General features: G+C 34.7%; 1 protein-coding gene across 6 annotated transcripts in view; it reads right to left on the bottom strand.

The window, feature by feature from the left end:
• The window catches only part of LOC125663771 (E3 ubiquitin-protein ligase Bre1-like), a 39814-nt gene that overhangs the window by 5808 nt on the left and 21524 nt on the right, over positions 1–12482 (bottom strand). For all 6 annotated transcript variants that reach the window (XM_048896127.2, XM_048896131.2, XM_048896126.2 and 3 more), the window contains exons 5-15: positions 11768–12121; positions 11113–11327; positions 10785–11006; positions 10451–10576; positions 7421–7594; positions 6626–6761; positions 5470–5591; positions 4228–4493; positions 2002–2086; positions 703–885; positions 370–498 (exon numbers count right to left, since the gene is read on the bottom strand). In XM_048896127.2, the coding sequence (XP_048752084.1) occupies positions 370–498; positions 703–885; positions 2002–2086; positions 4228–4493; positions 5470–5591; positions 6626–6761; positions 7421–7594; positions 10451–10576; positions 10785–11006; positions 11113–11327; positions 11768–12121 (2012 nt within the window). The remainder of the gene's footprint in view (positions 1–369; positions 499–702; positions 886–2001; positions 2087–4227; positions 4494–5469; positions 5592–6625; positions 6762–7420; positions 7595–10450; positions 10577–10784; positions 11007–11112; positions 11328–11767; positions 12122–12482) is intronic.

Here is a 12482-nt window from a genome sequence, read left to right on the forward strand (position 1 = left end):
TTAGAGATTGGCTCAGTTATCCCTGATACAAGTTTAAAGATTGGCTTAGTTACCACCCCTGACACAAGTTTGAAGATTGGCTCACTCACCTTTGACATAAGCCTGCAGTTTGATTCAGTTACTTCTGACATGAGTTTAAAGACTGACTCAATTATCTCTGACACAAGTATAACCGGATTCGGGTACCTCTGACAAAAGTCTAAAGTTTGACTCAGTTACCTCTGACATGAGTTTAAAGATTAACTCAGTTACCCCGACACGAATCTAAAGATTAACTCAGTTACCACAGTTTGACTCAATTACCTCTGACATGAGTTTAAAAATGAACTCAGTTATCTCTGACATGAGTTTAAATATGAACTCAGTTACCTCTGACATGAGTTTAAAGTTTGCATCATCTTTCTCCTTAAGCTGTTGTAAAAGCCTCATGTTCTGTTCTTGCATGTCCTCGAAGGCCTGCCCTGTCACCTCCATCTCACTCAACAAGGCCTCCTCTCTCTATAAACAACAGCAAAACAGTCAACTAGACAGTTTTATACATATATATCAACCAAAGCATGGTGGAAATTTAGTTTGATCCATCTGTAGATGCATGTTTGTACATGTATGTATATGTACAAAGTATTAACTGTGTCTTTTAAAAATCAATTCATGTCATATACATACAAGGCTAGCCTACACAAGTTACAGTTGTACATGTACCTGTTTTTGAGTTGCTAAGTTTTTGGACAGTTCTGTAATTTTCTCCTCCATTTTGCCGATTTTTTTAATGGCATCTTCCTCTGCTAGCTTTCTCTTCTCCTTTCTCTCATTCTCCTGCATTCTTTTAATCTGAGATTTAAGATCATCAATCTCTTGACGGAATTTCTTTTCACAGGCCATCAACTGAAATAAATCCTTACACAATAAATCAATTTCTAGGTTAGTTGAAACAACATGAAAAAAGAGCTTTGCAAGGTGGGGCATATCCCCTCATAATGAGTGTCTACAAGCTTTTTCTATAAAGCCCCATAGTCATCTGACTTTTGACCCCAAAATCAATAAGATTCTTCCTTTCTTAATAACAGTATGATGTCCTATAGTGAACTTGACCTTTCACCTTTTGACCCCAAAATCAATAGAGTTCTTCCTCTCTTGACAACAAAGCTATCCGTGAAGTATCCAATCAATCAAGCAATAAATGTGGCATGTAGAGTGTCTACAAGCATTTACACATTGACCTTTAACCTTTTGACTCCCAAATGAATAGAGTTCCCTCAATCTTGATAACAAAGCAACATGTGAAGTATCAAATTGATCGAGGATAAAATGTGGCCTGCAGAGTGTCTACAAGCTCTGACAATGTTACACACACATGAACAAGCTTGTTACTGAGGGGATAACAAAGTACACGGAGTATCTTAGGAAAATATGAACATTCAAATCCTCTGCTGCGTGTAACATAAAACAGTTATCCAGCCAATGACTGATGCTGTTACTTAACTTACTCTGTGTAACATAAAACAGTTATCCAGCCAATGACTGATGTTGTTACTTAACTTACTCTGTGTAATATAAAGCAGTTATCCAACCAATGACTGATGATGTTACTTAACTTACTCTGTGTAACATAAAGCAGTTATTCAGCCAATGACTGATGTTGTTACTTAACTTACTCTGTGTAACATAAAGCAGATCCAGCCAATGATTGATGCTGTTACTTAACTTACATGATTGACATAGACATGTAACTCTAAAGCACTAGTAAGCCAGTATTAGCTCCCTATGTACTTTTTACTGTATCTGCAACTTTTCTCACTGACCAGAAAACCTATCATTTCTGAAAATCAGCTCTTACCAGTAACCAAACCTATCTTTCATGGAAATTTTAATTGAATCCATGCAGTATTTTGTACGTTATCTTGTTCACAGATAAACACACAATACAAACAGGATCAATAGCATAACCTTCTTGATGAAGCATACAACACCAGTATCACAGCAATACGAAGGAGCACAAACCTGGACTTTGTCTCGCTGTTCTTTAGGAGCACTCTTGTACATGTCCAGTAACAGTTTCAGTTCCTTCTGACTGGCCTGAGCTTGCCTACATTAAGAGAATATCAATAACAAAAGGAAGAACGTAAATTTTTAAACTGATTTATACTGATTGTTCCTGATACATGTAATGCGGTCAATAATATAATGCAGAGAAAATTTATCATATTCATAAATTATATGCAATATGGGGTACTTTCTACCATAGTTTAGATATAAATTTTCAAAATTCACACAACTTGCATTGCTCTTCCATTTTATGATATTTAAATAAAAGCGTCTTTTAAAATTTTCAAAGTGTTTTTGCCACAAAATCTTTCAAACTTAAAACATAATTTTAAAAAAAAGTATTGAGTTAAAATTTTGAATTTTAGAAATTATAAAGTGCTCACATGCTACACTATAAACTTTTGGTATGTCAACCATGTTATCTTTTTAACATAGATATCATATCAGAGCTCATGCATTTGTTATTTCAGTATAACAAAATAACATGTCTGTTCAATATTTAAAAAAAAATTCAAATTAAAAACGAAACTCATTTTCAATAGATTTTTAAAAATTACAGAATGCCCTTCAATGTGAGCAGTTTTCTGTACTGTGTTTACATAAAAACATAATAATCAGGGAATCGGAATCCCCTGAGGAGTCGGGATCCCCTGTCTTCAAATTTTGAGGACATTACTACTGGTTTAGTGTTTGCAAAATTTATACCACCAAAATATTTATGGAGCTGGTAAAACAGATTAGCAACCCTCAAGAAAGAGAAATCAGCATTACTGTCCTCAAATCTCAAAACAGAGAACCCATCATTTATGACTATAAATCAAGACAAAGAAGTGGGAGGTCACTTTCATACTCTAATGCAAGTTTCAGAATTTTATTTGTATTCAACATTTTTCCTTTAGTTTGTTGATTTTCTCTTTAATATCAGATAAATAACATGTTTACGCTAGATATCATCCTATTTGTGCTTTCCGTCTCGTCAATACTCATTTAACGGACTGAAACCCCAGAGTATCAAAATGCAGGTTACTAATTAGTTGTAAAAGAATTGTACATATCTGTGTACAGCATATGTTTGTTTTAACACCTCATCTGAATCCAAATTAACATGCAGAATATGCTTTCAATACAGACAAATATTCCTAATCATCGCTGGCCATTTCTTTATGTTAACTCAATGAACATTTATATTTAAATGGGTGGGGAAAAAAAAGATTCATTTTTCTTCATTATGAGATCCAAATATGAATGAAACAAAGTAAACAGAACTGTCATGCATTCAGCTTTTGACTTCATACCTTTGATGATACCTAGTAAAGACATGATTAGACATTCAAAAGACTCCCAAGTTTGACATTTTTTTCTTCAGTTTTTTAAATACGAATTCCTTGTTTCTGTATATTTTCCAGCTACCAATTGGCCAATTTTTTTTTTTTTATTTTATCTTGCTAAGTACATTTAATTTGAAGAAAACTCTGTCTTGCTTTACTAGAAAAAGTACCATATTTTTTTCATAAAACAAGTAGCACATTGTGTTTTTAAACAGGTTTATATCTTGTCATCAGGATCATATTATGACATTCAAATGTACAATGACAAAGATGATGAAGTTATTTTAAAGAGGCAGAGTCACAATTTGGTTCAAAATCTAACAAGACTAATATCTTGTTTTTATTTACATAAGTTATATAAATGTTAAAAGTTAAATAAAGTCCTAGTAATTGTAAAAAAAATCTTTTTCAATCATATAAATTTTTAATATGTTTGCTACAACTACCATTAAAAACTATTCCTTACATTTTATTCTCATCACTTTGTTGAAAATATAGAATTTGTCTACAACCATTTATTAGTAAACAAGTAAAGTCACTAGTCATTATTCACATAACAAAGAATTGTAATGCACATCTAAACTGACATTCAGAATTTAGCTGATGGTTGGAAATACTCTCTATGAATAAAACTAAAAATTAGAAATTGAAATTTTTTTGGTTCAAATCGTGGCCATTTCCCTTTAAACTACATTAAATTTTAAGTTATTGATCTAATAAAAGTGAATGCCATTTGTGCTACTTTACATGCAATGATGTCCTAGTATCACACAAAGACAATGCTACACACAAGTCCTGGTGCACTTTAAAAGATATTATACAACTACAGAAGAAAGCAGTGTTAAAGACTCACTTCAGCTGAGCCCGAAGTTCTTTGATGACCTCTAGGTCAGTCTTTCCTTTCTCCCTGTACTCAAATTCCTCCTTGTCCTCCTCTTTCCCTGGGTCCCCTTCAGTCTTGATGCCTGTGTGGGGAGGAGATGTCACTGATGGGATGGGGGTGGCAGTTCCTGGTTCCCCTCCCCCTCCTGACCCCCCTGTCTCACCCTGTCCACTACTTCCTGCTTGATTTTCTGTTTGTTCTGGTTTTTCCTCTGATTTTATCCCTTCTGCTTTCATCTGAGTTCAAACAAAATGCTTTCAACCTTTGTTTATAATGAAATGTTTGCAGATAATTAATGACAAGTCTACTTTAATCAAAGGAAATTAACCTTTCCAGTAAACTTCAAACTGATTTCTATGGTATTCCACAGTTCCAGAGTACAAACCTGAATGTTTTGGTACATTTTATCTACATGTAGTTCTTTCACTGAATTTGTGCACATTCATTGTATAAGTAAACACCTATAAAAACCAATGAATGTTGGACCCGATTCATTTGACAGGGAGTGAGTTTACGTTAAGTTTAAACTTGACATATTTTACAACAATTAACAAAGAAATTCTACAACTTATATTAATGCTTTTTATCAGCTCAGATATTAGTGTGAAGAGGCAATTGATGTGGGAGGAAACCAGAGTACCCGGAGAAAACCCACGTGTCAGAGTGGGCGACCACATTACCCTCTTACATACAACCACTATGGATCCTGAAAAATCCCACTATGATCACAGCGATGAGAGGAGAATGCGTTAACCATTACACTACCAGGAAACTCTTTAAGTGCTGGTCACTGATTGTCGATAAGTGTAGAGAAACTTCAAACCTTATTTGTGTTCATTTGAATTAAACTGTACAGCAATGAAGGGAAGATCATATCATTTACAGGTAGTTCATCATCAAAGAAACTGAGGTAAAATGGACAGATTCCTTATCAACAGCTATATAATGATATTGGCATTAATTCACGAGAAGCCTCTTGCAAAACTAAAAGTTTCACATTTATTCTTCACCGATACATTCTTGTATATAATTAAGCCCTTCCAAGTATAGCACTCACAATTTTTACCTTCCCATGGGTAATTGTAAACTTATCTACATATTCATTGATACATGGCAAATGGAAAAGGTATATTCAGTAGATGTGCTTAGATGAAATACATTTGTTAGCAGAATAAAGCTGTGTTTCTCCCTTCGCACTCTGTTTCAACACACCTTATTCATTTCAGCCTGAATTTCACGAGCTCTTCTCCTGGAGCGACTGGCCTCTGCTTTCAACTGCTGGTTGTGTTTTTGTAAACTCTGGATCAGGTTCCTCATTTCATGATTAATAGGAGCTAGTCAAATAAAAAGTCAATTCAGTTTAAAAATTGTCACTATTACTACTTTTATCAGCCACACAATAGCTTCTAATAGCCATATGTCCACCACCACCACAAAAAAAAAGTTGAAACACAAAAGTCCCATAATTCCTGTAACATTTGTAGAATCAAAATGGTGGTGGAATATGATCAACTGCATATTATGAATAACAATCCTGCAAAATTTGAACAAAATCCGCACAACAGTCTCTGAAGAGTTGTGTCTACAAAGTGTTCCTGATAGTGTACCATGTACAAATTCAACGAAGTCCCATAACTCCCGTAAAAATTGTCAAATTAAAATGGCGACACATTAAGATCAACTAGTTATGGTGACTAATAATTCTACAAAATTTGAACAAAATCCATTGAGCGGTCTCTGAGGAGTTGCGTCCACAAAGTGTTCCTTTAGTGTAGCACATACAAATTCAACAAAGTCCCATAACTCCTGTAAAATTTGTTGCATTAAAATGGCAGTACAATATGATCTAAGGTGTAGAATGTACAAATTCAACAAAATCCCACAACTCCTGTAAAATTTGTTGAATCAAAATGGTGGCACAATATGATCAACTACATATGGTGCTAACAATCTTACAAAATTTGAACAAAATTCGTTGAGCAGTTTCAGAGGAGTTGCGTCCACAAAGTCAAGTGGGACGGACAAACACAAGTATTTCTATGTCCACGTTGCGTGACAAAAATTCAAAAAGTTTCACTTCAAGTGAAAAATGTTGGACTTCAGGTCAAAACTACATGTATGAAGGTCAATCTCTATGTGCAGCATTGTATAATTTCAAAACAATTCTAAGTAACTTTGGCAAGTTTTCAAATGCAATTCAGACAATGACATAAATCACCTGATCCTAGTGGTTCGAGTGGTCACCAATTTGGCAAATTATGCTGAAATTCTAAGTATGAATTCAAATTTTGGGCACCATGGCGTCTAAGTTACAGTGCACTATAGTGGTAAAATTAAGGCTTGTGTCAACAAAATGCTTACTCCTTACCTGTTTGCTCATTCTGTGCCAAAGTTTGCTCAAACTCAATCCTCAACATTTCATACTCCCTCCTAACCTGTGCCAAGTTATCTTCTAGTTGTATGCACTCGGCTCTCAATTTTTTCTGAGTTTCTAGTTCATCACACTACAAAGTGTATTAAATATAACATTTCCTTGTAAAAATAGGTTGCATGAAGCTTAGTTACCTTTAACTGACAGTTAACTTGCCATTAACTTGAACATTTATATAGCGTTAACTTGAAGTTAACTGTCAGTTAAACTTAAATAACTTTTGTGCAACTGGACCCAGAATACATCACTGCTGTATATAGGGTTATTTGTGCCTTCCTACACTTGCAGATGGTTTCGCCCCATTTTGAAATCGCCCAGACAACGTTGCGTTAATAGAGAGATAAGAGAGAAAAGTTTCATCTAGAATTAAATTCGGTGAAAATAAAACGGGGGTGAATATTTCCCTGTATACAATATTTCAAAAGATCAGCTAATGCACGACAAAATACTGTATGTGTACATATTTTAACGCATTTTCAAAATATTTAGAGCAGATCTTGAGCTGATGTATTATTTGGTGTTATCATGATGTATTGATTCTTTTATATATGACAATGAATATATAGAGGTTTTCCTATGTTAATGCAACCATAAATTAGCACTCTTACTGCAATGCCAAAGGTGCTAAAACATGAATCCAGCAACAAGTACACATACAGTAATATTTTTCAAAAACTTTTACACTCAAATATTTTGATGACTGTAATTAAGCATATCTCTGTTGGCCACTACCTCCAGCTGTTCCAGATGCCTGAGATGAGTATTCTTGCTGGTCTGGAGTAAATTCCGGGTATCATCCAGCTGGGTTCGGATCTGCATGCTGTCATTGTAGAGTACAGAGAATTGAGACTGTAGACACTTGTATTCCGTGGTATCCACAATTACACTTTCTGGCAGATGCTGCAGCTACAATAGCACACATAATGATATACCACTGCACCATTACATACATGTAACACATTCTGATATACCACTGTACCCTTACATACATGTAACAAATACATATGATTTAAGTTCATTGCAAAAATCATTGTTTTTAAAAGAAAATGTCAGAAACAAGAAGTGTTTGTGAAGCACTGATGCCCCTGTATGGCAGCAAAATAAATCTGGTACCCAAAGAAAGGTCTTGTCAAACAGAATACATGTGAAATATTGAAAGCCTTATCACTAAGCATTCAAAAGTTATGGCTTAGGTTAAAGTTTTTCAAAAGTAGGTCAAACCTCTTGTCCCAAAGAAGACACATAAAGTATGAAAACCACTAACTATTCAAAAGTTATGGCCAAAGTTAAAGTTTTTCAATAGTAGGTAACAAAGGTAACAAAAGAAAGGTCTTGACATAAGGAATGCCCATGTAAAATATGTAAGTCCTATCAGCATCCATTCAAAAGTTATGGCTAAGATTAAAGTTTTTATGGACAAACAGACAGACTATATGCTCCCGAATATCCGATTACGGAGGCATAAAAAAATCCAGAGAGAGTTACATTATTGCAGCTACATAAAATATATAAACATGTACAGTGTTTGTACAAATGCAAATAATGCAACTTCAACGTTCAGTTCAATAATGTGTTATATGCAGCTTTGATACCACACGTTCCAAATACTGGAAAACCCAAAATTTTCTCCATTTTTAAGTTGCTGACTTTTCGCTCCTCGACCTCACAGTTCATGTCAAAATAGTTATTTTCACTATAGTATCAATTACAGGATTTTTTCTATCATCAAGACAAAAAAGAAAACTGCCACAAAAACAAAGCTATATACAGCATTACCTGAATAGTAAACCAAAAACTGCCACAAAAACAAAGCCATATATAGCATTCTCTGAATAGTAAACCAAAAACTGCCACAAAAACAAAGCTATATACAGCATTACCTGAATAGTAACCAAAAACTGCCACAAAACAAAGCCATATATAGCATTCTCTGAATAGTAAACCAAAAACTGCCACAAAAACAAAGCTATATACAGCATTACCTGAATAGTAACCAAAAACTGCCACAAAACAAAGCCATATATAGCATTCTCTGAATAGTAAACCAAAAACTGCCACAAAAACAAAGCTATGAACAGCATTCTTTAAATAGTAACCAATACAGTAACCTATGTCAGAGCACTGGTAAAAACTATACATTATAAACAGTTTACAACCGAAAACTGGAAATTTTGTATCCATAATCATGATTTGATAAAAATTACTTTTGCCATGCACACCATTTCTGGTTGCCATTTTGGATGACAATAGGATTTTGATCCCAACATATTGAATACAACTTTAACTTAGATCTCTATTTATCAAAAAGCACATGAATACATTTAGCTACAGAAACTTATTTTAATCTACACATAATGAACAATTTTGTAATAGCTTAGCACACATTTGTTCATGTTCAACAAAGACCTCCTTGTTGATTCGAACAAACTGAAAAGGGCCTTCTCCATGGTAGATAATAACGAAGTACAGAATTTTTTTGTGCAGGGACTTAATTTCTCATTATCACTAGTCTCTAAAATTTTGCCTTGGTCCAAAATGTACTTAAAGCTGTGGGTTTTACAGACATCGGCTATTTGGTTTTTTAAAAACATATTTCAACTCAACTTTCACTTTGTAACGTCTTGTCTGAAGACACAGCTAATGCATTGTCTGTGTGGCCATTTCTGAAGACACAGCTAATGCGTTGTCAGTGTGGCCATTTCTACTTTAAGAACCATAAGTATCCAGGTACACCTGTACAGTGTTCAGGTCACAGGTGTGAAAAACAAGCTTGTCAAATCCTCAACACATGTGTTGTAAGAGGTATGGTGTATAATTATAAAGGGAGACTTACACATGATACTTGATATTTGCAACAACATAAGCTGTAAGCAAGTACATTATGAACTATATTTTGTTTTCAATGCATCATTAAGAAAATGGGTCAAAGACTCAATTGGCCGGGTTGCAATATTTAGAGTAAATAATTTGGGTAGGGATTTATTTGGTGGTAGTTATCTGTTGCCCCGCTCGACTTACTGCTAATAATGCAGTCACGGACAACGACATGTCTCTTACTGTTACCGTGAATAGTCACATTTCCACGTTTGAAAGATGTACACTCGGTCGTGGCGAAATAGGACAATGGATGTCTAGAATTTGTGGACGTTGCTGGCTTATTGGCCTCACAAATTCTACAAAACATTTTGCCATCACGAAAATTTCTTGAATAGTGGGCGACCGCTTGAATTGTATATGATTATATGATAAAGAAACAGAATTTCTCTATTTATGCAAATTTACAACTCATGCCCAGAAAATTTGACATTCATATATAATTGAATTTTTCCTCAGAGGTAGTGCAACTAAATTTAACCACAAAAGATAATCTCATTTACCTTTTTCAAGTTGAACTCTATTTTTAGTAACAACTTTTTGCTGTAACGCCCATATTTGACAAAGGTCAGACTTCAAAAAACCTAGTGCATAACTTCAATATATATACTTACTTTCTGCAAAGTTTCAAGGTTGTACATAAAAAACTGTAGGAGGAGTTGATTTCACAAAATTTCCCCAACCGCCCGCCCACCCGCACTTCACCATACTATAGACCGGATTTGCACTTCATGCAACCCCGCCAAAAAATGCTGGGGATTTGAAATTGCTACATATACTGTACTTTATAAAGGGAACTACTTTGTAACCCGAAAACTTTATAGGCGAAAATGACTATATGTAATGTATTACGAATGGATATGGTGATATTAGATTTGGATTGCTTACATCCATTTTCAGCTTTTCGATCTCTTGTAGAGCCTCCTGATGTTCTTTGCTGAGTTTCTCTAACTCTGTCAAGCGGTTCGTAGCTAGCTCTCTCTGTTCTTCCAACTCATACAGGATCTCATCAAACTAGACAGAAGATTTAAAGTTTCATTATATAACAGACATGCAGAAATAGAATAACATTGTAACCATGATTTAAGATATCAAGAAAAGATTTTCCAGACTTACATTTCATATCTGATTGTCATACACCAAAATTTTAAGTGGATTTTGCTTTTCTCTTTGATTTACTTGGAAAAAAAAAAAGACTCTGCCAAACACTTGCATCAATTACCTTGCTCTTGGCCACACCAGTAACACCTTTGCCGGTGCCATCGTGAACAATGGTGGTATCCTCGAAGCTCTTTAGCTTCTGCATAGCATCATTCAAGTGTCGATCTAGCTTGTCCACCTGTTGATTGGCACAGTTAGCAAAATACTCGAGGTCATCCATTTTGTTCTTCAACTCAGCAATCTCTGTTTCTGCAGCTGTTAATTTATCCTGCAGCTCTGCAACCTATATAACAGAATGATCATACAATTACTTTTAATGCTCTGAATTCCTCTTTCAGATCCATATATTGTTTAAAGCAATATGGCCACCTGAACTCTTTCCTTCATACCTCGAGTGTGTGTTCATGATGTCTCTGGTGAAGAGAAGTGGCAGTATTGTGAAGACGACGATTTTCTCTCTGTAGTTCAGCAAGCTCTTCCTTCACGATATCCTGAAGTGACAGAATTCCTGGCTTTTCTTCAGAAGCCTCCTCCTTCTTCACAGTAACCGGCACTTCAGGTTCAGACTTCTCCTCTTCTTTCTTGATATCTGGCTTCTCTTTTTCTGGACATTGAAAATTTCATTATGTGAAATGGTATGTTATTCCACCAATATCATGAACATTGCATCTAATTGTTGAATATTTTGTTTTTATATAGGATTATCATTGTCAGCACTCTTATTTAACAACAATCACTTCCTATATTTCCTAATTTTACAAATGAGTAACTCTTGCATTTTTTTAATGGAAATTTGACATCCTATGCATTTAAATACTGTAAATTATATTTCATTCATGAAAACAATGTTTATGCATAATTTTGCAAGACTAACCATTAGCAAAAATTTAGTTCTCGTGAATAAAACTCTTATAAGCAATAGAAAATGACTCCTGAAAGTTATGTCTTGTGAATAAATACAGCATTGTATTCACGCAAAAATACGGTCTCATGAAATAAAAGTGATCTACAGAATCCAGTCATTCGATCACATCAAACCCTTACCTTCTTTTTTGTCCTCCAATTCAGTCTTGCTTTCTATATCTTCTTCAGTTTTAATGTTCTTCTCTCCAGATTCTTCCTCCAGTTCCTTCTTCTCATCCACCTCCATCTTAACATCACTGGGTTCTTTCTTGATTCCCCCGGCAGGCAGATCAAGCTCCTCCACTTCTTGGTTAACTTTCTCCTGTATACCTTTGTTAAGCTTCTCGTTTCTCTGCAGTAGTCTGTCAAAAGCCTGGAGCAGCTTCCCTATGGCACGCTTGGAGAATTCCACTCTCTGACCGAGTTTCTGCTCCAATTCCTGTTTATCCCAGGTTGATAAAAGGGTTAAAAATGCTTTTGTTTCATCACTTTCGTCTGGAAGTTAAAGAAATAAATATATAAAATACACAATGTGAAAGTCTGTGTTATTGTAAAATATATAGCGACACATCATTAGTATATTTTGGTTTATTAGTAACATCTTAAACCATATCACAATACATGAAGCATAAAAGTAAAGTCACTGGATGGATAACTCAATTTACCATTGAATTTCTTTTGAAATGACTGTATTGATAATAACCAGTGTTTTTTCCCCTTATTTATGTGGTACCATTCCCAAATGCCCAGTCACAAAGCAATAACTCTTCATAATTTGAGGCTTATACAGTGCATTTTGCTTTATATGAAATGTTATACAAGTTAACTAATTTGTACCCTTCTCTATATAGAAAGT

The sequence above is a fragment of the Ostrea edulis genome, chromosome 1 (genome assembly GCF_947568905.1).
Source record: "Ostrea edulis chromosome 1, xbOstEdul1.1, whole genome shotgun sequence".
NCBI classification, from domain to species: domain Eukaryota; kingdom Metazoa; phylum Mollusca; class Bivalvia; order Ostreida; family Ostreidae; genus Ostrea; species Ostrea edulis.